This window comes from Phycodurus eques, chromosome 19 (genome assembly GCF_024500275.1).
Source record: "Phycodurus eques isolate BA_2022a chromosome 19, UOR_Pequ_1.1, whole genome shotgun sequence".
NCBI lineage: Eukaryota > Metazoa > Chordata > Actinopteri > Syngnathiformes > Syngnathidae > Phycodurus > Phycodurus eques.
The window spans coordinates 6,951,304-6,976,440 of NC_084543.1; the positions used below are offsets into that span (position 1 = coordinate 6,951,304).

General features: G+C 41.8%; 2 protein-coding genes across 4 annotated transcripts; one reads left to right on the plus strand and one right to left on the minus strand.

Moving 5' to 3' along the window:
* Nucleotides 1-226: 226 nt before the first annotated feature.
* Nucleotides 227-24,973, minus strand: ift140 (intraflagellar transport 140 homolog (Chlamydomonas)). Of its 3 annotated transcripts, XR_009770400.1 has the most exons (32): nt 24,638-24,973; nt 23,548-23,707; nt 23,217-23,438; nt 22,823-22,944; nt 22,610-22,740; nt 21,714-21,889; nt 21,540-21,631; nt 21,344-21,450; nt 20,488-20,630; nt 20,193-20,396; nt 19,768-19,840; nt 19,455-19,546; nt 19,253-19,380; nt 19,058-19,175; nt 18,133-18,254; nt 17,912-18,047; nt 17,606-17,737; nt 17,443-17,478; nt 16,613-16,827; nt 4,885-5,062; nt 4,591-4,781; nt 3,992-4,087; nt 3,792-3,924; nt 3,252-3,395; nt 2,978-3,106; nt 2,423-2,605; nt 2,147-2,350; nt 1,680-1,889; nt 1,421-1,584; nt 1,025-1,166; nt 666-917; nt 227-587 (listed from the first exon to the last, which is right to left on the minus strand). XR_009770400.1 is itself a non-coding variant. In XM_061705888.1 (31 exons), the coding sequence occupies exons 2-31, from the start codon at nt 23,692-23,694 to the stop codon at nt 738-740; spliced, it is 4,350 nt and encodes a 1,449-aa protein (XP_061561872.1). In that variant the 5' UTR covers nt 23,695-23,707; nt 24,638-24,973; the 3' UTR covers nt 227-737. The 3 variants fall into 3 exon arrangements, 2 of the variants coding, with proteins under 2 accessions (XP_061561872.1, XP_061561873.1); XM_061705888.1 differs by having other exon boundaries at nt 227-917; XM_061705889.1 differs by lacking the exon at nt 17,443-17,478 and having other exon boundaries at nt 227-917.
* tmem204 (transmembrane protein 204) lies at nt 5,620-14,883 on the plus strand. The gene is made up of 3 exons (XM_061706081.1): nt 5,620-6,942; nt 8,230-8,385; nt 13,853-14,883. Exons 1-3 carry the CDS (start codon nt 6,663-6,665, stop codon nt 14,095-14,097), a joined length of 681 nt encoding a protein of 226 aa, XP_061562065.1. The 5' UTR covers nt 5,620-6,662; the 3' UTR covers nt 14,098-14,883.
* Nucleotides 24,974-25,137: the final 164 nt, after the last annotated feature.

Consider the following 25,137-nt stretch of genomic DNA (forward strand, 5'->3'; position numbering starts at 1 on the left):
ATCATATCTATATGTAAAATGCTCTACTCGCATTTTGCTCTTAAATTTGATCCTTAGCTTGATTTGAACATGACCGAGGCTCCTGTGAGTCCATTTTTACAATTTGTTCAGGAAGGTGCTGAAGAGTATTTGCCTCACCTTGTTTCCGTTGGCTGAATGTTGCCGTGGTTCAGTACAACACAAACCCTCTTTGTAGAAAAGCATCCAAATATTTATTTACATGCTGTATATTTCACTCAGAGAACAGTGGATTCCATTGTACATTTTCCATATAAAATGTGTACACAAAAGTATTTTTTTAGGCACATACAATATCATTCAATATTTTCACACACTTGCACAAACTAGCAATACATGACAAGCTAACAAACAAATCGACCGGTATTGTATATTTTTGTGACTGATGGCGTAGTGGTACATTCGCCTGACTTCGATGCAGGCAGCATGGATTCAGTTCCCACTCAGTGACGGTGCGTATATTGTATGAAGGTCTCTATATAGGCCCTGCGATTGACTGCCAACCAGGTCAGGGTGTAGACCGCCTTTCACCTGAAGTCAGCTGGGATGGGCTCCAGCGTCCCGTGGCCCTGAACAGGATAAGCGACATAGAAAATTGATGGATATATTTCAGCCATGAGGACATTACTAATAAACTGCATCACCACCATGGCTGTTGTATGTAGACAACAGCGCCACCCAGTGAAACAGTGGGAGGGAAAAAAGTCATCATTGGGATTTTAGGGAACATTCAAGTCCTCCTCCACTTCATCCTCCTCCTTCTCATTGTTTTTGTGGTCCCCAGAATGCATAGTGAGACCCATGTGTTTGTGCATGGCATCCAGGCTGGCTGGTTTAACATAGTATCTGATATTTTGTGATGGTACCACATTTTGGAGCTCCTCCAGCTTGCTGTAGGCCTGGAGAAAGTAGAGGGAAATGAAAACAATTGAGACTTTTATTGAACTACATTTTGAATGTTTTCACAAAATAAAAAACATAAATAAATAATCATAATAATAGTTACGGCTTTGAAGTTGCCGTGCTGACAGTGATGGTCGATCAGGAAACCAAACACATCCCCGACCCTGACAGCAGCATCCAGCTCGGGCTCCTGCAGTAAGCCTTCACATATGTTCAGTGCCTCCTCACCATCTTCTGCTTTCAACCTGCACACAAAGTCATGGGGAGCAAAAATAAAAAAATAATAATGATAATAAAAATAAAAACCAAAAAAAATATAGTATATATATATATATATATATATATATATACACACACACACACACACACACACACACACACTATGGTTCAAAAGTTTGGGGTCCTTATTTGATATATACAATAGTGTGTTTTCATGGAAACATGCAAATGTCTGGGTGACCCCAATCTTTTGAAGAGTAGTGTTCGGCATAATTCTTACCTGCGTGCATGGATAAACCTCTTAATGAGGGTGATTTTGCGCTGAAGCTCAGCCCCTTTGGCTTCCTGTTGCCCATCTGAGTTTTTCACTTTGGAGTGGCATTTGACCGCCTCACTCAAAGCATCCAGAGCTTTCGCATAGCTCTGATAGTCATCGATTTCCACCTTTAAAATGGTAAAAAAAAATATATATATATATAGGTCTGTATCATTGTACATTGTCATTCATGTCTAGAATGGAGAGTGGAGCACTGTGCTACCTGCGCACGGGTTTCATAGAAGCCAGCAAGCAGGTGCGGCGCTCTCCCTTTTGTGTAAAAAGCAATGATAGTCTTCAAGATCTCCGGATTTTTCCAGTCTACAGACTGGAGGTAGTTGGCGGCCATGATGAAAAGCTCCTTCTGACGACAAACGTTGGCAAAAAGTACAATCCTTTCCGTGTCGCCTGATTTGAGGAGTGCCCTCATTGCCTGTTAGGAAAACAAAAAAAATTATAAAAAAATGTCACAGTACCTTGGGACATACTTATGAAATATGTGATTTATTCCCACTTCTGCCTACTGACATTTTATAAAATGCACCATAAACTATATATAATAAGATGTTCAAAAAAAAGAATCCAGCTCTGAGAATAAAGTTGTTAACACTTTTTTTTTATTTTTAACTTTAACTACAAATGTTGTGTACATTCCAAAATTCTTGACAAATAACTAAAGAAATTACTTACCTTGAGCTTGTTTCCGGCCTGTGTGAATTTCTTGGAGGCCAGGTGGTAGTTTCCCTGACGCACACAGCACTCGGCTATCTTCTCCAGCAGCTCCTTGTGAGCCTCTTCAGACAAGTCTTTTGAATCCGTCGCGGTCATTTTCTCAGCAAGCTCCTCTGTGATGGTCAGGTTCTCATTTACACATAACTCCAGAGCCTGAGGGTACTGAGAACATGAACATGGTCAAATGAAAGTCAGTGTATGAAGTCCCTGATGGATGTAAGCAAGGATTGGTACCTTCTTGGCTGCAATCAGCAGCTCCACAGCCCTTTTATACTGGGAATGTTGGATGAAGAACTCAGAGCAGCGCGCCAAGAGGGCAGGGTCCGAGCTTTCATTCAGATCCTCAGCGACCATCTGAAGTGCTGCGAATTGCTCTGTAGCAAAGGCCACTTCCAGAGCTTTGGAGACGTAACCAGCCTACAGAGCCACAGGCATAACATGGGCAAAAAATAAATAATTTGTGGGGACACATGCACATAAAATGCTAAATTGCGGCCACAAAAAAAACAAATTTGCGACCTTGAATTAGGTAGCACATGTGCACAAAATACACATTACCAAGAAGTAGGTGCAGTATAATGTGTTCACAAATGAGTCATTAGTGACCATGAAAAAAGTAAGATATGCACGAAATACTAATTTGATGTAACTTTTGGAGCAACAGAAAACAGCTACAAATGTTCTAATGCTAATCTTATCTAACGCTGCCCTCTTGTGGAGCGCTATGGAATGCATGAAGGAGTGCAAACGAGCTGAGGGGTTCCTGGAGTAAACTGATAGTCGTCATACTTTGTGGTAAAGCGAAACCGCTCGGTCCATGTGGACGCCTTTCTCCTCGTAGTAACAGGCGGCCTCCATCATGTCCTCCGGGTTACTGAGCAGAGCCAGGTTCATCAGCTGGTCATCCAGACCATTCTCCTATTCAGCGATAAGATGAAACACAAGTCAAGAAGGTATCACAATAGCATCACAATGGTGAGAAATGATGAACAATTCTTGCCACTGCTCCTCACAATAAAGAAACACCACTCGGTTGTGTGTTAACAGAGAGTCATGACCTCACTTTACAAAGTCGTATGGCGTTGTTGTAGGCCTGTGCTCGAGTGTAGAAGTGGACAGCTTGTTTGATGTCATCGTGACCCTCGTAATGCCGGGCCAGGTGGTAGGACGCTGCCCTGTCGCCCGTATCGATGGCTATCTCACATGCCTGTTGAACAAATTCATTTCAGGAAAACTAAAACGAAGAGAAAATGATTCAAGAATTATGTTGTCGATACTGAGTGCAAAGTGTGCAAATACGCTGCATGTTGTTGACTGAGCAAGCTCGTGGGCTCGCTTATGACTTACTTAACACAAGTATTGAGTTCACTCGCCTTGACTTGCTTGATTATTGGCACACTAACGTGTAGGTAAAGACTTGAGACTTCCTTACGACTTGTACTAACGTGACTTACAGTACTCCCACCTTGTGACCTCTCTCGACAGTTCACTCAAAACTGAGCAATAGTATTTGTGTGTACATTTGTGCTGAATCTCATTAGAGTGTGCATAAACATGCACAGGCCTAAATAATGTTAATACTCTGTAGAACCGAATGGCTTACCTTTTCAACATTTCCCATGTAGCAGTGAACTCGAACTAGAGAGAGGTAATCCTGAGCCGATTCATAGAATTCCAGAGCTGAATCCATTTCCGACTGGCTCTCCAAATACTGGGCCCACCACTTGTAGAGGTTCCTGCGTTGATTGATTATTTGTTGTAAAATGTGTATGCGAATAATCTGCGAACACTCTGCGGACATACTTGTCTTTCATTCTGTTTACATAGATCTCCAAAGACAAAGGATCATCCTGGAGCATTCTGGGCACATCCACTCGGTGGGTGTCGGATTTTTCATAGCTGGAACAATAATTCAACAAATTAGAACGACAATCCAAAAATTGGTTCCTGCAGTACAGTAATAGGGAAAAGCAAAAAAAAAAAAAAAAAAAACCATGAGTAATTGATGCCCCCCTTATATTAATTGCCTATATAGTTTAAACCGTAAACATACCATAAACTATGATACCCAAACAGTTTAATATTATTTTAAACTCAAATTACAACATTACCCTTAAAAAAAAAATAACTTACAGATGATTTGATTTTGAAAAAGAAAATGCACCGGAGGTGCGTGCGCATAGAAGACCTTCACTAACAACCCCGGCTAAATTTAGCTCCTCCCTGACACTCGTAGCTTGTCTTTCAGTCTTCAACATAGTTTCTTGACACAATTCTATTTTGGTATTTAGACAGGACATTGTTGGCATCGTTGGTCATTTCAGAAAACACACCAATAGGTGAATTTGTGAAAAGTGAAGCGTGAATATGCAGGGGATTCCTGTAGCACAAAACCTTCTTACTTAGCCAGGGCCAAGCTCTTGTCACCCATGGATTCCAGATAGCGGGCATAATTGTAGTAGGTGGTGCGGAGGTGGATGCGATCATGATTCTCAGCGATTTCTAGTGCCTTCTCACATTGGCCAGCCGCCTGATAGAGATTGTTGAGAAGGTCATAGCGTTGACAGCTCTTGTACAACTTTTCAGCATCCTCCTGTTAGAGGACATGAAGGGAAGGATGACAACTCCATGTTGTGTGTGTATGGAAAGAAAATAATGACAACGTAGGAAATCATTTCAATTTGTTAGTATCCTACCAACATGCCGAGCTGAATGGCCAAGGCCGCTATGTGGGCCTCTGGCTCAGGCTCTGCCTCGGCCTCCTTCAGAGCTTTTGCTGCCCTGGCATCTCCCATATTGCCGAGACACACTCGGGCCACATCCAGCCGGCGGGTTTTCACGCACATGCGTGCCATGTTTTCCCATACTGCTTTGCTGGTGAGAAGAAAAGTCATGAAGATGTTTACTGTTTTTGATTAGTCGACAGAGAGAACATTAAAATTAATACAGTGTCCACAAAGTCTCATTACAATAAGAAAAATAACAATAATACAAAAGCAATTGATGCAATATCAAGTTCGTACTATATACTCAGTGGTTTAAGTTTTAACTAAGCGATGACCGCCAATGCCAGTTGGCATACTACCGCAACTATGCATGTTTGTTATTCTGACAAATCACTTAATTAGAAACACCAGCGAATAAAATACATGATGTGCGCAGAACCCCAATCGTGAGTTAGCCTCTTTACTATTTTCTGAAGTAAATCAACAGCCTGAACCCATTTTGTGATTGCTGAAAGTTCATATTCAAGATTCCTTAGCCATCTGTTTCTTATTTGGCTCCCCCTCCCCCCTCCTCGTTGCGTTAGCAGATACAGATGTGTGGTGTTTATTAAAGTTGGGCAACAGGAAATAGCCCAAATCTTTAGAGCCCATGGTGTACAAGGGGGCCAACAGAGTCCAACTAAAACTAAAGCAAGCAACATTTGAACCAGATGATCCAAGTTCTCTGCAGGACCTGTCAGAAATAATCAGGCCTTGTATGGATGGACGAAAACAGTGAGAGAAATACTTCAGAATGCAGAAGAGCGGCAACATCTAGAGAGCCAGAAAAGGAAAGACGAGAGAAGGAACAGTTCTACATTTGGCCCCTCTTCCCAGCCTCTTTTCCTCTCAGGAAACACATCCTGTTGCTGGCTGACTGTGGTGGCCAACGTGTTTGTTGCACACAAGAGAGGACTTCAAGTGAACGCCCCCCCCTCCTCCCGGGCTGCAGACAAAAGAATATACAACAGTGACGTCCAAGAAGGGGGGTCTTTTTGGACATTTGAGTCACACCAAAACCTTGGCATGCTCACACATTTAAAGCGACTGGAGAACGGTTATGACCTGCTGCTAAGGCAAAGTGACGAGCTGCATCAAATCAACTCTGAGCTAAAAGCATCTGCTGTGAGGGAAACAGAGAGGGGCATCATTAGAAGGAAACAGAGGGAGGTGGGTTTAGGGGACGTTTTGTTGCAGGCAGTGGAGAGACTATTAGCAACAGTGCAGGGGCTCTTGCCTTTTTTGTGTACGCCGCAAACATAAGTGAAGATCATATGTGAAGGAGTGAGAGAGCAACAAAAGGACCCACGGAGCAACATCCACTAGTCAAGCTGCATCCATCAGTAGCCGGTGGAATGGACCCCGGTGTCTGTTGGATTGATCCGAGCATACCTACAGTGCTGTCAGAAGAGGAAGGCTGAGGGGTTACCGACTCGGGAATGAGGATGAATGGAGATGTTCTTTAGCTAAAAGTCAAGACAACACCCTCGCCTATTCTTCTCTTTGTGTAACTTGCAAGTGATCTGCTGGAGGAGGAGGCGGTGGCAGCGGTGGAGGCGGAGGAGGTGGCGGTGGTTCAGAGGAGCTACGGGGTCCAGGGAGTTTCTCCAGAGGACAGGCGAGGGAGCAGGCAGGACGTGGACGAAGAGCAAGGGTTGGAACCTGAGGGAGAGGGCGGAGGAGGAGGGGTGGCTGGCACCGGGTGTCACATGGCCGTGCAGAGGCTCGTGGCTGCGGCGGTGGCGGTGGCCCTGCTGTCCCTAGTCCTAAACAATGTGGCAGCCTTCACCCCCAGCTGGGTCCTGCAAGCTCTGGAAGATGGGCGAAAGAGGAGCGTGGGACTGTGGAAGATGTGCCCCATTGGAGGGGAGAGGGGTCGGGATGACCTCCAGGCGGGGCGAAGGGCTCAGGGGGCACAGAGGCAATGTGAAGGTTTGGGATGGGGCTCCGAGTATGCTGGCTATCAAGAATCCCGTAGCTCTGTAAAATGTAAGTATTATAAAATATAACCTTAACACTAACCCATCACTCCACTGTGTCCGTTTGGTTGTGCTATTATGTTTGTTGGTATTCGACCTGGTGGTACGGTGGCGTATCGATTAGCACTTCTGCCTCACAGAACAGAGTTTAGGGTTGGACTCTTGGCTCAGGAGTTTTCATGTTCTACCTGTGCTTGAGTGGGTTTTCTCTGGGAAATCCGGTTTAATGAAGACTGTCCATAGATGTAAATATGAGTGTGAAATTTGGTTTATCGATATGTGCCCTACGATTGGCTGGCGACCAGTCCAGGGTGTACTATGCCACGCTCCCAAAATCAGATGGGATAGGCTCCAACTCACCTGCGACCCTAAAGGGACACGCTGCATCGAAAAGGGACGAATGGGTATTGAAACCTCAAAGCATATTTTCCAAACTACTCGAAACGTTGAATTCACACTGCATCAAGTTACACGTTTCATGCATGACGCTGGCATCAGGCCGAAACCTTCAAATTTGACAAATGTCAAAAAGTTTCACAAACCTATACTATTGGTCAACAAATCTGCTTATCTTAATTTTACAAATTACAATCAATCAAATCGGCTTGCTCTCTTTGACAATGTAGAGTCAATTGCCCAACAAACATGCCATTTGTTTTCCTTACAAGTGATGGTTTTGGAAATACGAGGATTGGATTCTGGCCGATGCCAGCGATAATTAACTTGATTTGGATCTTTGGAGCTTTCACACAGAGTGAGCCATTCATGTATTTCGCCTAATAAAGCACCATTGATAAAAGTCCATTCAAGAACAAGTTTGGGAAACTGCATGTCCACTGCCAACTTGGCACAATGGGCAGCAATCAAAGTGGTAACACAAAAAAAAAAAAAAAAAAAAAAAAAATGCTACAGTAGATTGCAGCAGAGATCAAGTCACGTGCAAGTTTCAAGTGAAGTCACATTATTAACGCAGTCTTACCTGCCGTATCTGATCGTCATAAAGAGAGAAGACCAATAGGTCAGATAATGATATCAGCCAATTTATCTAATTATCATCATGTATCAAGTCAAATCCCGAGCCTGTGCAAGTCAAGTATTTTCATTTTTGTCAAGTCACAAATCATCAAAACAGTGACTCGAGTCCACGTAGCAAAGACTCAAAGCTCAAATCTCGGCATTGCAGCACATTGCAGGACAATATGTCAGCACTTCAAAAGTGCAATATGCTTTTGACTTGTTTATGTCAACCCCATGGATGTTTGGAGGTATAACACGACTCTCCCTGTGGTCTCTCAAGTGCAGTTTGACATGATGCGCGCATGTAACCTGATGGCGACCGTGGCCCTGACGGCCGGTCAACTGATCTTCCTGCTCGGCCTGATGGAGCTGCCCTTTATCACGCGAGAATCTCAGTGGTGGGAGGAGGCCATTGCCGCACTCTTTCAGCTAGCCAGTAAGTACCAATGCTCCATCAACTTGCTGGCCTATGATGCCTGATGAAAATATTGGGGGATAATATAGCTTCAGAAAGGCGACCAAACATCACTAATTGTCTTGACACTAATTTTGTGTGAAGGATCTTGAAGGTTGGATAATGCCGAAATGTTATCGCTACTAAAACTAACAACGATATTGTACAGAAAATGGAGGAATGAATGGATTTGTGACTCTCACACATGTTGGAACACAAACATATTGCATCATGCACCACAATAATAAACTGCTGAGATTTTAATATTTTCCTGAATATTCTTTGAGAAAACTTGTCACAATCCAAGGTAGATTACATAGTAATAATAATAGCTTGGATTCATAAAGCGCCTTTCAGGGGACCTAAGGATACTTATATACTACATATATAATATATCGCCGCTGTCGGGCGGAAACTTCATATGCCCAGATATGGTCAATTTCATATTTTTTCAAAAGGAGATACTGTTGGTCCCCACCTAGTCTGTTATTTTTTACCCATTATTAACCAATCTTAAGTGTCAAGTGTGGGGGGGATGTCAGATCCGGCCAGCCACATCCTTTCATGTGGCCTGCTAAAGCAAATTATGTGCATCTCATCTATTTCATCTATCTGGCTAAATTATGCACCAAAATTGCAAATTGTCTTCCTTTTTAGACGCACCGGGATATTGCAAGCATTTTTAGTTACCAAACCCCTTTTTAGTTGAACAAAATATTTTCCTTTGACTTTTAATTTCAAAACTAGTTATGCACTTTTTTTTTTTTTTTTTTTTTACATGTAATATAATGAAGCGATTATACATTGCTATGGTTTCACAGTCATAACGGCACAACTGAGGGAAACCATAACTGCAATGTGGGCCACGACCAAAATTAGTCGGACACCCCCTGGTCTAGACTGTATTCCTGATTAGTGTCAGAAAATGGATGCAAGTATTGGGAAACGCACAGGAACTAAACATGGAACATGTGATCTTGTTCCCCCTTGACATCCAAAACAGACCAAACTCCTCAAGTATGACGTGACGGATCGTGTCTGCTGGGGCACGGCCATGGGAACAGAAAATGGCATTCCCCACACTTCCCACAGTCAGAAGCGTACAATTGTCCAAAATCCGAAGAGTTAATATTCAGGATGAACTAGCCCAACCCTTGACTGATGAATTGCTTAATTAAGAGTTGTGTCCCAAGACTTTTGTGGCTCCCATGCATTGTGAAGGGACACTCAGTCACTTGGCTCTGTATCAGTCTGCTCTGGGTCTAAATTTAGTGTTCGTCCAGAGCCCGTGAGCCAGAGCTGCAGCGAGCCAGGGAGCGACTGGTGGGCGCCAGGATATCCCTGCTCAGGACGAGGAAATGTCTGTGACTACCTGTTATGTAAACCCCCGAGATGAAGAAGGAAAAAGCCGGGAGGGGGAATGCACGGGAAAGACACTTTCGACAGTGACTGTGTATTTGTGTTGTATGTGTGTGCACACTGCCTGGAGTCACTTTGTGCATGTTTGCTTCTGACAAGGTGTGCGCTGTGATTGGTCTTTTTAGAAGTTAAATGTAACTACATGGTAACAGCTTCTGTCGATGAACTACCCTAATGAAGATTGATTTTTTTATCATGGGCACTTTTCTTTTCAATGCTTGTTATTATCTGAAGACCTTGATTAGAGGGTTGACAATCGCACCCACTAACAACAGCAAATTCGCACTCAAAGTCTTCGTGACCTGGACAAAAGATAGCCAACATGTCTAGGAGATCCGCATGTGGATATTTATAGCTTTTACGACAATGGGCAGGGATGATCGATGAGAACGTCTTCATGTATACTGACAAAGCTAAAACAGCACACACCTATTTCCTATAAATCTAAAATTAGAAAGGCTTCCTGGAAACAAATAGGTTACTGTCTGACTATATATGGTCAACAAAGCAGCTTGAGGATGACATACTATGCGAACCAGACAATGGATATTAATCTTACTATGGATGAAGATGAAATGCTTCCAACTTTGTGGGAAAAAATTTGTGGAAGGACCTTTGGGACGAACAAGAACGTACATTGGGAGCCAGGCCCTCTCATACAACATTAAGTTACCTCTGACCTCACCAAAATAAATAAATAAATAAATAAATAAAAAAGAGTCCAAAACCTTGGAGAAAGTATTTCCAGATGAAAACACTAAAGCTGCACCCTGGAAAGAACGCCAAAGTTCTCTTTTCACTTCTTGCCGGTGCCCAAATACATTTTCTAAGTGTACCTTAGCATATGATTCTCTGGAATTCTGGAAATAGTATTATTCATTATTATTAGTAGTAGTATTAGTAGTAGTATCATTATTATTATTGTTAGTATTATTCATTACTCATATGGGGACAATTGTTGTGTAGATAATCAATCTATTATATTGCCAGTCACTTTCAGCCATGTACTTTTGTTTTCCGGGCAATTTTGTCTTGAAAAAGACAAATTGTCTTTTGTCTAATTTCTCCCATTTTGAAACAGTAAAACACTAAGAATAAATATCCAAGTAAAAGAGCCTTCGTACAGTGGTGCCTTGACGTACGAGTGACCTTAATTGCGAGATTTACATAAATATCTACTTGATTAATCCTGTTAGGGAAAAACAACCACATTACGGTGCCGCTAGCTTAATGCTAACACTTAATGGGAAATGCCACAGACAAGCAACGGATATTCACAAACATGGCAGCAACAGGTATCAATACTTAGAGGCATGTATTCTTTATCCTCTGCAAAAAACAATGACCGAGTCACTTATAGTAGTTGAATGAAACACGGAGGCCAAGTCGCACACCAGGAGACGCAATGAATTCATCCTGATGTGTGAACGGTTTAATACTTTATATCATGCTATTACTATGCGATGAGTTTTTTTTTTTATTATTATTATTATAAAAGTACAATATCCTAGAGTGCCATTTTACTTGTTAAAAGACACATTACAAACATTTTTGTTGTTTTGGGGAGAGGCTGGAACAGATTAATGGCATTTCTATTCATTTCCATGAGGAAAGATGATTTCAGATATGAGTGTTTGAAGTTACGAGTGAAGTCAAGCACCAAAATAAACTCGTACCACGTACCACAGAGCACAGCAGTCTTAATACAAGTACTAGTCAAACGATTTACGGTAGTCCCTACATGAATGGAGATATTTTTACCCCTTATCACCTTCTTTCTCCGGAATGTTTTCATTTTGATAAGTGCCAAACATGCTCGCAGACTGCCGACTTACAGTATTCAGGTCCATTCAGTGATTTTTTTTCCCCTTCGCGTTGGCCATTTCACCCCTGGAAGCTGGAATGTGTGTTCTAGCGTCAAAAGTCAGGTCATGTCATAGCAGGTCATGGGACACCTGCTATATTTACAGATTGTCGGGGTAGTTTTTTCACATTGCACAATCACAAATCAGTTGTTTGCCTGTCCTTACTATTTATTTTTTTTTGTTTCAAGATGAATCTTATTCAGGCGTTTCTCTGGAACCGATAACATCAAGCTTCCAGTACATGTAGGAGCCTCGAAGCCCAGGGTGTGGAGGGGTGGGAAGGAAAGATGGAAAGAGGAAGACGGGGAAGGAAGCTGACGAGATAAGTGTGTGCCAAAAAGGGGTTCACACAGCCCACCCTGGCTGCAACCTGGACAGGAGATTATTCATTTTCTTGGATGAGGAGCCAGGCGGGTTAAACACCAAAGCCACTGAGCAAACAGTGCCGTGTTCCAATTTGAGTGGTTGACACACACTGATACGCAGACACTATTATTCACATCCTCACTTCAAACAATGACAACCATCTTAGTGCAGAGGTAGGTGGGGGGGGGGGACTATAAATGAACTCCAAGCTTCGATGCAGGAAACTGGTTCATAACGACTATCCACATTTCCAGTGATTATTTTTGGGAACTTTTAGACAGCGGAACACTGAGCATTGCAAAATGACAGTACATGTAGTACTGGCGAAACTACTGAACGGTTCACTGCAGGTTTTATGAATGGATGGCGTCTTCATAAGATAAATGTGCGGGCAGGAAAGGTGTGTGTTACGGAGATGTGCTGATACAATTCAAAGAATCAGCATGAAACTGAAGAGCGAAACCAAGAGTTCCTTAGACCATGAATTCTAAGACAATGCCTCAAAAGTATAAAGAAGACAAAACACCTCAAAGGCTTTTTTTAGAGCGCATTATTATTCCCTGATATTTTTAGAGCATGTCGGTTTTCAAAGCCTTTATATGCCTAAAGACCAGTGAAGGAAGGGCTTTAAGATCTCTTTTTCTAGATATTACTCATGTGAGTATTAAGCCTGTTATCCGAATTTGGTTTAAGTCGGCATAAATCAAGGCCAACTATGCTTATTCTCTGTCTGCCAATATATTTCTTCTTACGAGGCAGTCTTTGTGTAAGAACATTTTACTTGCTTCATGCATTTTTCCTGAAAAATCTTAAGGTACAATAACATTTAATTGAGATTTAGGACAGGTTATGAGTAAATTTAGGGGTTGAGGCAATGTTGATTTGTTTTAAGCCAAGTCACATTTTCCTGTGCTATTGACAGATAATTTTGCTTAAACTAAGCAATACATTCCTTTCTTTTTTTTTTTTTTACCCCAGAAACTGCAGTGTACAATAGTAACAGAGTTAGTATGGCTCAGATATATTGTAGGAATTTAGGAATTTTTCCTGCTAAAATTATATCAAAATAAATTGTAGCACAATGTTCGTGCAAGGACCTCATAGGTCACAGATGTAACTATTTATTAAAAAAAAAAAAAAAAAAAAAAAAGATCACACAAGTCCAACAACAAACAGGTTAGAGCGGTGGGGAATGTGTAATCGTATGGGTGGAGGATTTCGGGAATCAAACACAATGCGACAGTAAAAATAGCCATCAATGAGTAACCATGTAAATATCAAACATCAAAATATGCAGCCAGTGGAATGTTTGCAATTGTTTGTTTTAATGTTATTATGGGGTTTATTCAATTGGGAGACAGTTTTGTCCCAAAGTAAATGTCAGGATATCATTAGAGTACACCACTCACATTTTTGTAAAGATTTTATCATATCTTTTCATTGAAGAAAACACTGAAGAAATGACAATTTGCTACAATGTAAAGTAGTCAGTGTAAAACTCCTCCCCCCCCCCCCCCCCATACACACACACCTTAACACAGAGTCATTAATGTTCAAACTGCTGGCAACAAAAGTGAGTAGACCCCTGCAAAATATCTGTGAAAATGTCCCAATTGGGCCTCATTAGCAGTTTTCCCTCCCTGATGTCATGTAACTCATTAGTGTTACGTGCTTGAACACTGAACCTATGAGTCGCATTCGGTTGCCCAGCCATCATAGAAACAATACTGTCCATCATTTTTTGCAAACTTGTCTCGCTTGCTAAACTAATTCACTGGTGTTTCTTTGCTAATGTGCAGGTTTTGTCCTGGTGATTGGACTTGTGACCTTCTACAGGATCGGGCCTTACACACATCTGTCTTATTCCTGCTACGTGGACATAGCCGCGTGCCTGCTGGCTACCACGGCGGCGGCCATGCTCATCTGGAACATTTTACACCGCCGTGACGATTGCCTGGCGCCGCGGGTCATCATCATCAGTCGTTCGCTGACGTCGCCTTTCCACCCACGTCTGGACAATGATTACGTGGACTCACCGTGTTGAGCAGAAAACCCTCGGACGAGACTGGTCAATTTTATTAAACGGGTTTCCCATGGATCAACATACATCCACCTGCATGTGTTCAATTTCATAATCCACAACTCATGGATGTCAGGTCACCAAGTAAATATTTTCTTTGGAGATATCTGATTCATTGGTGGCTAAATACTGAGCTACATTTGGACCAGGACACTGTCATGCCTGCCAAGCAGAAGATCAAGCTGGACCTTGATTGTTATATGTGCACTTATTCAAAAGTCCCTTTTCCATTACTATGAATTGGAGTTGTGAAAGAACGAATATAAATCATAATAACAGAATACCTCGTTTTTCCTGTCATTTTGAAGCTGTAATGTTGATATATCTAGTCGGTAAAAATATTAGTTATCCAAGCAAGGCTTCTTAGTGGGTCAATGCAATATTTAATAGGAACTTGCAATTTAATACAATTAAAATTAAAGCAAAAGGGGGATATTTACTCTTTGCTTTATGACTACATGCACTTCTATATAAAAGCAGGCAACAACTGAAACTCACACACACACACACACAATACTTTTTGCAAACCATGTAATCCACTTAGAGGTCTGCTTGATTGTGGTACATCCATATACTAATTTAATAACGGTTAGCTGTATTAAAACACAGTGCTATCATTAAGGTGTAGTAATACTTTGGATTATTATATCATACATTTGTAAAGAGCCCCTGTGGATCTTCCACACGTTCTTACACAGGGCATAAATAAAAATAATACATCTAAATTCAATAAATCCCAAATTCAATCACGGTGGTTGTCTTGTTTTATCATTCTACATATTTTTTGTCATTGTATCTTCTGTTGTGATGTCTTTGTACATTACACAGTATTAGATGTGTATATATTACCATTTATATTACCAGGCCACCACCTCTGTAGTTTCTAAATTCTAAATGTCAACGTGATGGCTAAAAGACAGTAAGCAGGCGATAACCCTGCAGCCAAGGACGACATGAATTAGAGGAAATAGCACAGTCTGGAATACAGACATTCCAGCCTGTATCTGATATTGTTGCCTCATTCCGAGGATTTCTAGCAAGCATTTTAACAATGACATTAAGCCTCAATGGAACATAGCCAATTTGTGTGTGCACCTTTTTGCAATATTTCATACAAAATACTTGAATATTGAATGAGCTGGATTACTTTCTGGATCACTAGCCAGAGTCAATTAAGAATCAGGCATTAGATACAGGGTACTGGGTACGGGTGGACGTTTTCATAAATCCAACACAATGTCGATCTTTTGAAAAGCAGCAAAAAATAGCCATCAATGAGGAACTCCGTAAAGCTGTCATCAGATCATGGAACATCCGGCTAGCGGGATGTTTTCCCACATGATTGTTTAAATGTGAAATGACTTTTTGTTCAGGTGTAAGCAAAGCAAGAGTCTACAAGAGAGCACTGAGTCACGCATTCCACTGCCATTAATATCACATGTTGATGCGATCATATGTAAGTCTCCCAAGGACACACACACAAGGACACGCGCACTGCAAGTACAGTCCACGCATTTTTTTAGTCACCTTGTGTTTAAAGGAATGGAAAGGGCAACACTGGAAACAGTGTGCACGCATGCATGCGTGCGCATTTAGAAAACTACATCCCCTGAGTACACACCCATATACAACAGACATAGTCATGTATACAGATTGAAGAGTTCTTTTTCAGAATCAGAATCAGAATCAGCCAGCAGAGACTCGGCTAAAAAAAAAAAAAGATTTAATTCACAGGGTCCTAATCCACTTGCTTACATTTCTTAATGAAATGTAAATTAAATGCTATTGGATCATCTTTTCAAAATAGTAGGGTTTCTGCTTTCATACTGAAAAATCTGACGAGGAACGTGCTGCTGTGATATATACACTACTCACAAAAATTTGGGATATTCAACTTTTGGGGGAAATTTCAAGATGAACCGAAAATGCACTTTAACTTTAACAGGACGAACTTAATTTGACCTTCTCTAAACTTTTGAATGCACGTCCAACTATTTAATGTTTTAGTGCTTTTTGCACAACTTGCTGTTTTCTGACAAGGGGGGGGTTTAATCACACGGACAAAATTTTAGGTCTCCTGATGTTAAAATGTGAACGACATGATAAAGAGGATTATTTAAATCCTAAATCTCATTGAACCAAGAAATGTATTGGTCATTAAACATTAAACAGGTGACGTGCATTTAAAAGTTTTGAGAAGGTCAAATTAAGTTGAACTGTATTGCCACTCTGAATGGACTGAGTCACTTTGTGGAGGCACTTTGTGAATAAAAAACAACCTCTCGTGCTTGGAGACTATTGTGGAGAACACCAGTGTCAAGGCCGGATGTAACAATGCTCTCTCCCTGTTGGTCTTTAGGTGAGTCTTTGAACTAAAGCCCTTGTGGTTTGGACAGCTGAGGAACACGATGACCGGATAAAAGTAGAAAGTACCCACTGCAGATAGATAGCACTGAGTTGACCGAGTGTGACTTCTTACCTCTTGATGAGTTTAATGGACTTGAAGGCTTCGTCCATGTGGCCGACGGTGAGGTAGAAGCTGAAGTTGAGCATGGCGTCACGTGTGGACTTGTCACAGGTCTCCAGGCCTTCAAAGTCTCTGAGTGCACGCCTGGAGACCATTTGGGGGAAGAGGGCAACTGACCCTCGTGATGGCTGGCTCTGGTTTGCAGGCGCCGATGTGGCGGAAACCTCCTTTAGAACACAAGCAATAAGCATGCTGTGAAGCTCAGATAAGGCAAATACAGTGCCGTGAAAAAGTTATTTTCCCTTTCTCAAATTCTTTTTTTTTTTTTTTAAGTTAACCCACTTTGTTTGAGATCATCAAACAAATGTAAATATCAGACAAAAAAGGACGTTTTTAAACAGCGATTTTATTTATTAGTAGGTTAAAAAAAAAAAAAGCTATTCAAAGCTACGTGGCCCTGTGTGAATAAGTAATTGCCCCGTAAACCGAATAAGTGGTTGGGCCACCCTCAGTAGCAACAACTGAAATCAAGCGTTTTATATAACTGGTAATTAATCTTTCCCATCTCTGAGGGGGTATTTTGGCCCCCTCTTCCTTTCAGAATTTATTTCATTTTTGAATAAGGCTATAACACAACAAAATGGGGGGGGGGAAATTGAAGTCCTGTGAATACTGTCCGGATGCACTGATGTATAGCTTAAAGGAATGGGTAGGAGTCAAAGCAAACTACAAAAAATGGATGGATTGAGAACCAAAGGTATTCACCACACTGGGACGCGTTTGTGCTGCTGGGAATCGAAAATGTTTAGCTTTCTGGAGGAAGGGCACAGACAGGCACTTACTTCTGATTGAAAGAGACCACCCCTCCGAAATAATAGCTGGGATGCGTTAGACCAAACAAAGTTGCATATTAGAGTGGTGGTGGTGGGTGCAAAGGAGAGAGGCGACACATGTCAGGCAGAAACAAATGGTGAACAGACTAATAAGAGAGTTGTCCAGCTTCACCTTGCAGCTGAAATAATAGTAAGGCACATCAAGAGCAAGGAGGGCTTGCAGGCCTGCTGGTTTGGGGTAGCAGTCCTGCAAGAGGAGGCCATGTTCTTGAGTACAGAAGAGGGTAACCACTGACACATCCACCTGAAAAGTCAAACGAAGGACGTGCAGTTATGAGCAAACTGCTACTGAGTAATATCATCAACACTAAACAATGTATACAGATGTATTTCATTATTTCTGACCCTTCATGTTTTGTATGTAATAGGGTGCAAAAAAGCTACTTTAACCAGCGGATGATGTCGATGTTGACTTTACCGTATCCCAGTAACCAGAGGATGAGGTTTCAGAGCTGACCGGCACGGTCTCGCTCACAAAGAGTCGAGGTTCACTCTCGTCCCAGAAGTGAGATACAGGGCATCGGCCGCTGAGCTCGCTCTCCTGAAACTGCTGTCTAAAGCACAAGAGAGGTGGAACCTTTACAGAAGCAGGTTTTTAAATAATAATAATAATAATAATAATAAGGCACCTTCACTTACCTTTCGCTGTCTTCAGGCTGTGAGATACCACTGGATGGTCTGCCAGTGAAGAAGTCAAAGTGTGTCACGGTGTCCATTTCAATGTCATAGAAGTACACTTTCTGGTCGGGTCGACCATTAACCTAATAAGAATGAGAGGTAGAAATAAATTTAGAGACCGAAAAATCAGGAAAAACATACTTGAGACAAATAGTTAAAGACTGGGCAGTTGTAACTCAGACGTTGTAGCCAGTAAGCACATATTGTAGGTTTTCGAGCGGACACCTAAATTATTATGTCACCCTCTTACAGGACATACAGCATGCTATATGTAACCAGTATTATACAATAATTACAGTGAGCCTCTGTTGATCATGGGGGATACGTTCCAGACCCATCAGCAATAGGTGATAAACTGTACTAAAGAGAGACCATATAAAAATGTGTTTTTTTTTATATAAAATAGTTTTACCGCACTCACACATTTTTAACACATTGATAGTTATTAAAACACTTTTTAAAAACATCATGGACGTATTTCAACACGTAACTGTTCGTATTGTAGTGTCTGTGTGTTCGATATGTGCCTTTAAGAGGCGGGGCCTGGTGGAGAGGCGCGTGTCAGCTGTGCGTGTGAGTGTCTGGGTGTGAGATGTGGCTGACAAGCAGCTTCTGCGTGAGTGTGCTCGTTGTATTAATGTGTTTTACTGTTCGCCCAGCATTCAATACACAGCTTAATCCTGACTGTGGCTCCCCTTTCCCAGATGTGAGGGCTTTACAGTAAGTATATACTACAAAAACACACAAAATATCTGTGATATAGCGGGGGGCGTATACTATGAAGCGTAATATAACAGTGGGGAAATGATCTGTATTAATAAATTACATGGAAAAGAATGGAAAATGTGGATTCAGAGTTAAATAAATGGAAAAGTTGCTCATTCACCTGTGTGATTAAGATGCTGACTTGGCTGCCATTGGCGTTACACTTGACCGACCGCAGGGCACCCAGATTGGGAATCAGGTCAGCCAGGTTCTTGGCATTGCAGTGAGCTTTAGCGTCTCTATAAACACACATATTCTTCTACACAAGTATAGACACAGAAGCGATTTAACTGGAGTAACGTCAATGTTACTAAACCTTCGCGTGAGGTCAAAGACTCTGATGTGCGACGTATCTGTGCCAACCACCAGGTAAGACTGGCACACACTGAGGAGCACTGGGTTGCCCTCTGCCTTGGAGAAAGTCAAGAGCTGTTTCACTGTACCCTAAATATGAGATATAAGATGAGTTGGCTAGGGTTGAATTCAGTTACTAAATTACTTAACCAAAGTCAACAAACCTGTGGCGTCCGGATCTGGACTCTGTTAGGTTCCACCGTGTACAGGTTCTCGCCATGCACGGCTACTACGTGGGAGTCACAAGGGAATGATCCTGGGGAATAAGCAGAGAAAAAATAAATAAATACAAACAAGACATCGCTTTTAAAAACTGTTTGTGAATATTGGAACAAAGAAAATTTTGATTTGGGTTTACAACTGCTTAACTCTCGCATCACTCACAAAATTATGTGGAGAGATAAATAACTGGTGAATGTGTCAAGACGTCATTTGGACTTTTGAGTGCACCTTCAGTTGGTGATGTAGTAGGCGTACCTTTATTGTGCAGAGCTGCCCCTGACATCTCAAACACGGTGACCTGTTTGCCGCTCCAAACTGTTGCAGAATCCTGTCGGGGTGGGCACATGAATAGAATTAACGTGACACTTTTGAAAGCATCTGGATTAAAGTTTCAGGTCCTGTACAAATAGTCTACACCCAAGCTACTGGGGGTTGCGCTAATAAAGATTTTTTTTGTTTGTTTTTGTCGATTTTTCAGTAGTGCAATTAAAAAATATTTCTAATCTGTTTTCACTGATGATGGACAGCTCATACACTAAATTTACTCAATACAATAGTATATCAAGTCAGAGAAAAAAATCCTCTTGCTGAGTGTACTTGTCATTGGCACAGCCAAGTAACATCAACATTCCATGCCAACATCACATTCAGTTTGATTGCAAATGCCCTTCACTGCTTACCTTGGTCACACAGACCCCCTTGATGTGCATTTCGGACTGCAGAGCTAGGTGCAGTCCTGTGTGGAACTGGGTGATGCTGAGCTGGGTCGGCGTCAACTGCACCGCTGCCACCTGCTGGCTACAGTGGGCTGACATCACATGCTCGTGCAAGATCACCACCGTGTTGGAATTGTTGGCTGCCAGCAGATTCAGACTGGAGCCCCACTGAAACGTGGAAAAAAAAAAAAAAGAAAAGAAAAAGTATGTGTCAGGTATTTATCGACACACAACAGGACGAAGTGCGTTAGGATTGTACCTGCAGTTGAGTGACGTTCCCTTCTATTTCTGTGGGTGTCTGTAGCTTCCACTGGGCTTTGGTGTCACCTCTGCTGCGGTCCAGATGGACCGCCATCTTCCACATTGCTATGCGTCCGTGACTGGTCCCAGCAGCCAGAATTTCTGGAAAAGTGGAGGGTAACAGGAAATACGAGCTGACAAATTGCAGTGATATGGTAGTATTATATACAGTATACTGTATGTATAATATGGGTATATTATAATTGAGCAACATGTCATGGTTTCTATTTATCCACTTTCTAAACCTGCTATCCTCATTGGGGTGGTGGGCAGTAACGCGCTACATTTACTCCGTTACATTTACTTAAAGGTCCCATGCCATCCATTATTGAATTTGATTTTACTTTTTATAATCTTTGATGTCTTCTCATTAGGTTTGCAAGATAATTTTGGTTGAAAATGGCCAGAATGCCCTTTTTCAAGCTATTCTAGTTGGGCTTTTCACCTGGCAGGTGAAACAGCCAGATTTTTCATTAATATACAGCAAATGTAAATAAGCTTTGCTCTGATTAACTAGCATTGTAAAGCACAATTGCCAAGTGTTGGATTGCTTGCCCACTAACAGGGCACGTGAACTGAAATGACAGTTGGCGACTCACAATCCCACAGAAGAATAGATGTGGGTGAAATTATAAGAGAGGAGGATATTTTGGAGGGTGGTCCTGGCACTGCGCTCCCATTCAATCACTTCTACTTGCCAGCCGCGCCACGTTCATCACATTTTGGCAACAATGACCACAGGAATCTAATCATTCTATAGAGAGTAATAAAGTGCAATCAATGAGACAAACTAAGTCAAAGTTAGAAATACTTACCTTTCCCTGCACAGTAGGAAACACAGTTGATCATCTCGCCCCTCTCAAAGCCCAGAGTCTCGTCAAGAGACAATGCGTAGTTTTCATTTCGCTCAAGATCCCACAGCCTACAAAACCAAATCAGGCCAGACCATTTTGTCAATGGCGAGTCAGTGGAGTATTTGTGCTTCAGTTCTTGAGCATACGGTACACCAACCTGATGAGTTGCTCCCCTGTTGCTGTGATAACGAGACCATTCTGGGCCCACACGATGTCGACGCTTTGGCCACTCTTACTGCTCAGTTTGACCTTGGAAAGTACGTTTATAGGAGATCGATGCATCAAATGCATGTAGGTGATCTGAAAGTAGTTTTCTGTCTGTTGAGCGCACCTTTTGGAATTCCTGGGCATCCCCCTCAGGTCCAAGAGTGTACTGTGACAGCATCATAGTGTCAGTGATCACAGTAAGTGACTCCCTGGTCTCCAGGTAGAACATTTTCTTGATGGCGCCGTTCATACTGAGGAGCAAGCTTGTTTTGCCATGCTCGTCCACGCTGTGTACTTTACCTATACAACAGGGATGCTTCAGATCAGTGGTTCTCAAGCTGAATGGTCCAATTACCTCTGCCTTTCCTTTGGTCCAATTAATTACACTTAATCGTGTACCGTCACATAAATTACAAGAATAAAGTCCTATTCTTTTCAAGAATATAGTAGTATGTTTTAGAGAACAAAGGAATCCTTTCCACGAATAAAAGGCATAATATTACAAGTTTTTAAATTCACTTAAACTAAAAACTATAAAAACTATGACATCCCTTCCTCAAACTTTGACTTTAATATTATGACATTATCTTAGAAAAATACAACTTTATTCTTGCAAGATTCTCTCTTTTTATCATGTCTTAGTTCTTGTAAAGACAAAAACTTTTTTCGTGAAAAAAATACAACTATATTCTCACAACAGAAACCTTTTCTAAAAAAAAAAAAAAACAACAACAACAACAAATAAAAAAATGTAAATCTGGATTTGTTATCCCAATCAGAATGTGTGACTTTTTCATTGCATACATGGTAGTGAAGTTTAACTAGTGTTAGGAATATGAGGTGGTCCTTGGAAAAAATGTATACCCTGTAAGGGGTCCCTGGATGTTTTAGACAGATGAAAAATGCTTTATTTATCCCAATGGCTAAACTCTTCCGTAATTCCAAAAACTCACATTGCTCACTTCTAAAGAAAAAGGCATTCCACACACCTTAAAAACTAGAGACTCTTCCCTTCCTTACCATCTGCAGTGCTGACGTAGAACGCGAGGCCCTCCTGCGGCCCCATCTTGAGAGGCGCTCCCTTCCAGCTGAACATGTCCAAAGCGTTCTCATCTCCGCTCACCGATGCGCGAGCCAGCATTTTCACGTCACTGTAAAGAAATTACTTTTTACAATTGACAAAAATACATTATTTTGTCTACCAACTGTTGGTTATATGTCCTGTTTACTCACTCTCCAGGAGAAGAAGGTTTGAATATGCAGCAAGTGAGCAAGGAGTTATACGCATGCTTCACTTGGTGGTTCCCTTGAAGTCTCCCTCTGGCATCCACCTTCCAAACAGCTAAATCTCCACTCTGACGTTTGATAAAAGCAATGGAGATTTTTATTTATGCGCTATAGGGCAGTGGTCCTGAACAGTTGTCACCCTGGGACCCGTATTTTCCTATTGTGGCTAAGTCATGATCCTCTTTTCAAGAAGCTTTCAAATGTATTGTTCAAATAGTCTTTTAATATCACAGTATTTAGTATATGAGTATATGACATTTAAAAAAAATGTCCCAACTCACCAGTTGAGAATTACTACTTTACAGACACAACACTTCTCAGTGCTCTATAAGACACTCACCTGGTCCCCAGTTACCAAGCGACTTCCCGAACTACTCCATTCCAGCAGTGTGATGCGTGCTGCGTGTGTGCTCGGCAGGACATTTTGATCTCCGGAAGGGTGCGACAGAAGCAGCACCTCGCCATTCTCCCAGCCCAGAGCCAACACTGGCTTTATGGGATGCCAGCAAAGCATTGCGGGCCGGTGAGGACGCTCAACGTGGCAGCTCTCCACATGCTCTCCCTGCATATGGATAGATATTTGTTTAGATGGGTAGAAAGGCAGGGAGACAGATAGACAGACAAGATATTTAGTAGCTATTTGACAATTTCATAATCATACTCCTGTGTACCTGCTGCAAGTAGATGTTTACATTTCCCCCAGTGGTCGAGTTACGCGAGGCCACGGCCAATATGGACAGAGCCGAGTGCCACATCAACTGAGAGGGCTCCGCACTGTTTTCAGGGGTCTCGACACGGTGGTCGAAATACACCGCCATGTCCTCAGCGTACCTAAGCGGGTGGGACAGAGATGATAAATGACAGTATTTGCAGGGGGTTTTGTGCATATACAATTTGGAAGTGGCCGCAATTCCGGCGTTATGCTGACGGGATGTCAGTGTATCAGAAACAGTTGGAAATCTCTCCTAAAACCATCGACGAAGAAGTGAAATTTTCATTCCCGAATGAACAAACTGGTACCACCTCTGCCTCAATTTTAGCCAGGAAACATTATCTGATTTGTGACAACAACAAGGAATACACACACACACACCGGAGTGTTAATTGATAAATTGTGATTTCATGCTGACATGTACTGTCAATCAATTTAAAATTCCACTGATGCAGCAAGTTTAAACATACTGAAGTAAATTGAGAGTTTCTGTACTACTGCACTGTGTATTGACTAAATGTTTTCCACCCATCTAGAGTATTTTTAGGTTTGCGGGTGAGCTGGAGCCCATCTCAGCTGACTTAGGGCGAGAGACAAGGTAGACCCTGGACTGGTCGCCAGCCAATCGCAGGGCACATGTTGACGAGCAAAGTGTTCACACCTATGGACAATTTAATTGACTGAAACAATGACTTTTTTGCTTTGCACTCACGGGGCTTGTTAGAGTCGCCTTACTAGTGGCGCTTCAACGACTCAGTAGCAATTTTCGCCGGCTTATGATTCAATGTTTAATGCACAATGTTGACTGACTCAGAGGACTATAGTGAACCATATTACGTGTAAAAAGATTTTTTTACGCGAAGGTGCTACTGCGTTTCTGTGCATCGTTTGCAATGTAAAGTGGCAAAAATCCTATCTTCTCGAGTTGTCTAACGACAAATGTTTCACAGAACTTTTGTTTGCACGTAGGATCATTTGGACGAGCACTCACAGATTCTCATGTCTTTTTTTTATTTATTTTTTTTAACACAGATGACAAATAAACATACCTTCGGTGGCGTTTTTCCTTCCCAACGGCGCTTCAGAGGTGAGCTTCGTGTTCGTTTTTGAAGAAGTCTACATCGAGAGCGCTAGCTTGACAAATGCTCTCCAGGCGGCATCCATTTTGGATTTCCCCACCTCGGCTAACTTGGATACATTATCTAAATCTAGCCTAAGCCTTCAGTGTCGGCCTTCCAAACAACAGGAAAGGACGGATAATTTTGAAAAAGGTTTGCCGATCCTGTACCACTAAATTATCTGTTAAATTTTCCAGGTGTTCATGTGTAAATGTTTAAGCTCTTTTGTGGCTACGAGAGCGTCCCTGACAGTTGCCCCTGACAACCTCCGAGGTTGAACGAGGCGGTGTTACGGAAATTATCGAACATTGCCGAATTGTGACGTATCACGTTCTGCTGTTTTTTGAAAAAAAAAATTAAAGAAAAAAAATGAATGAATAAATTTGAAAACATAAAAACTTGGTCTCGTCAGTTTTCACGATATTGTTCAG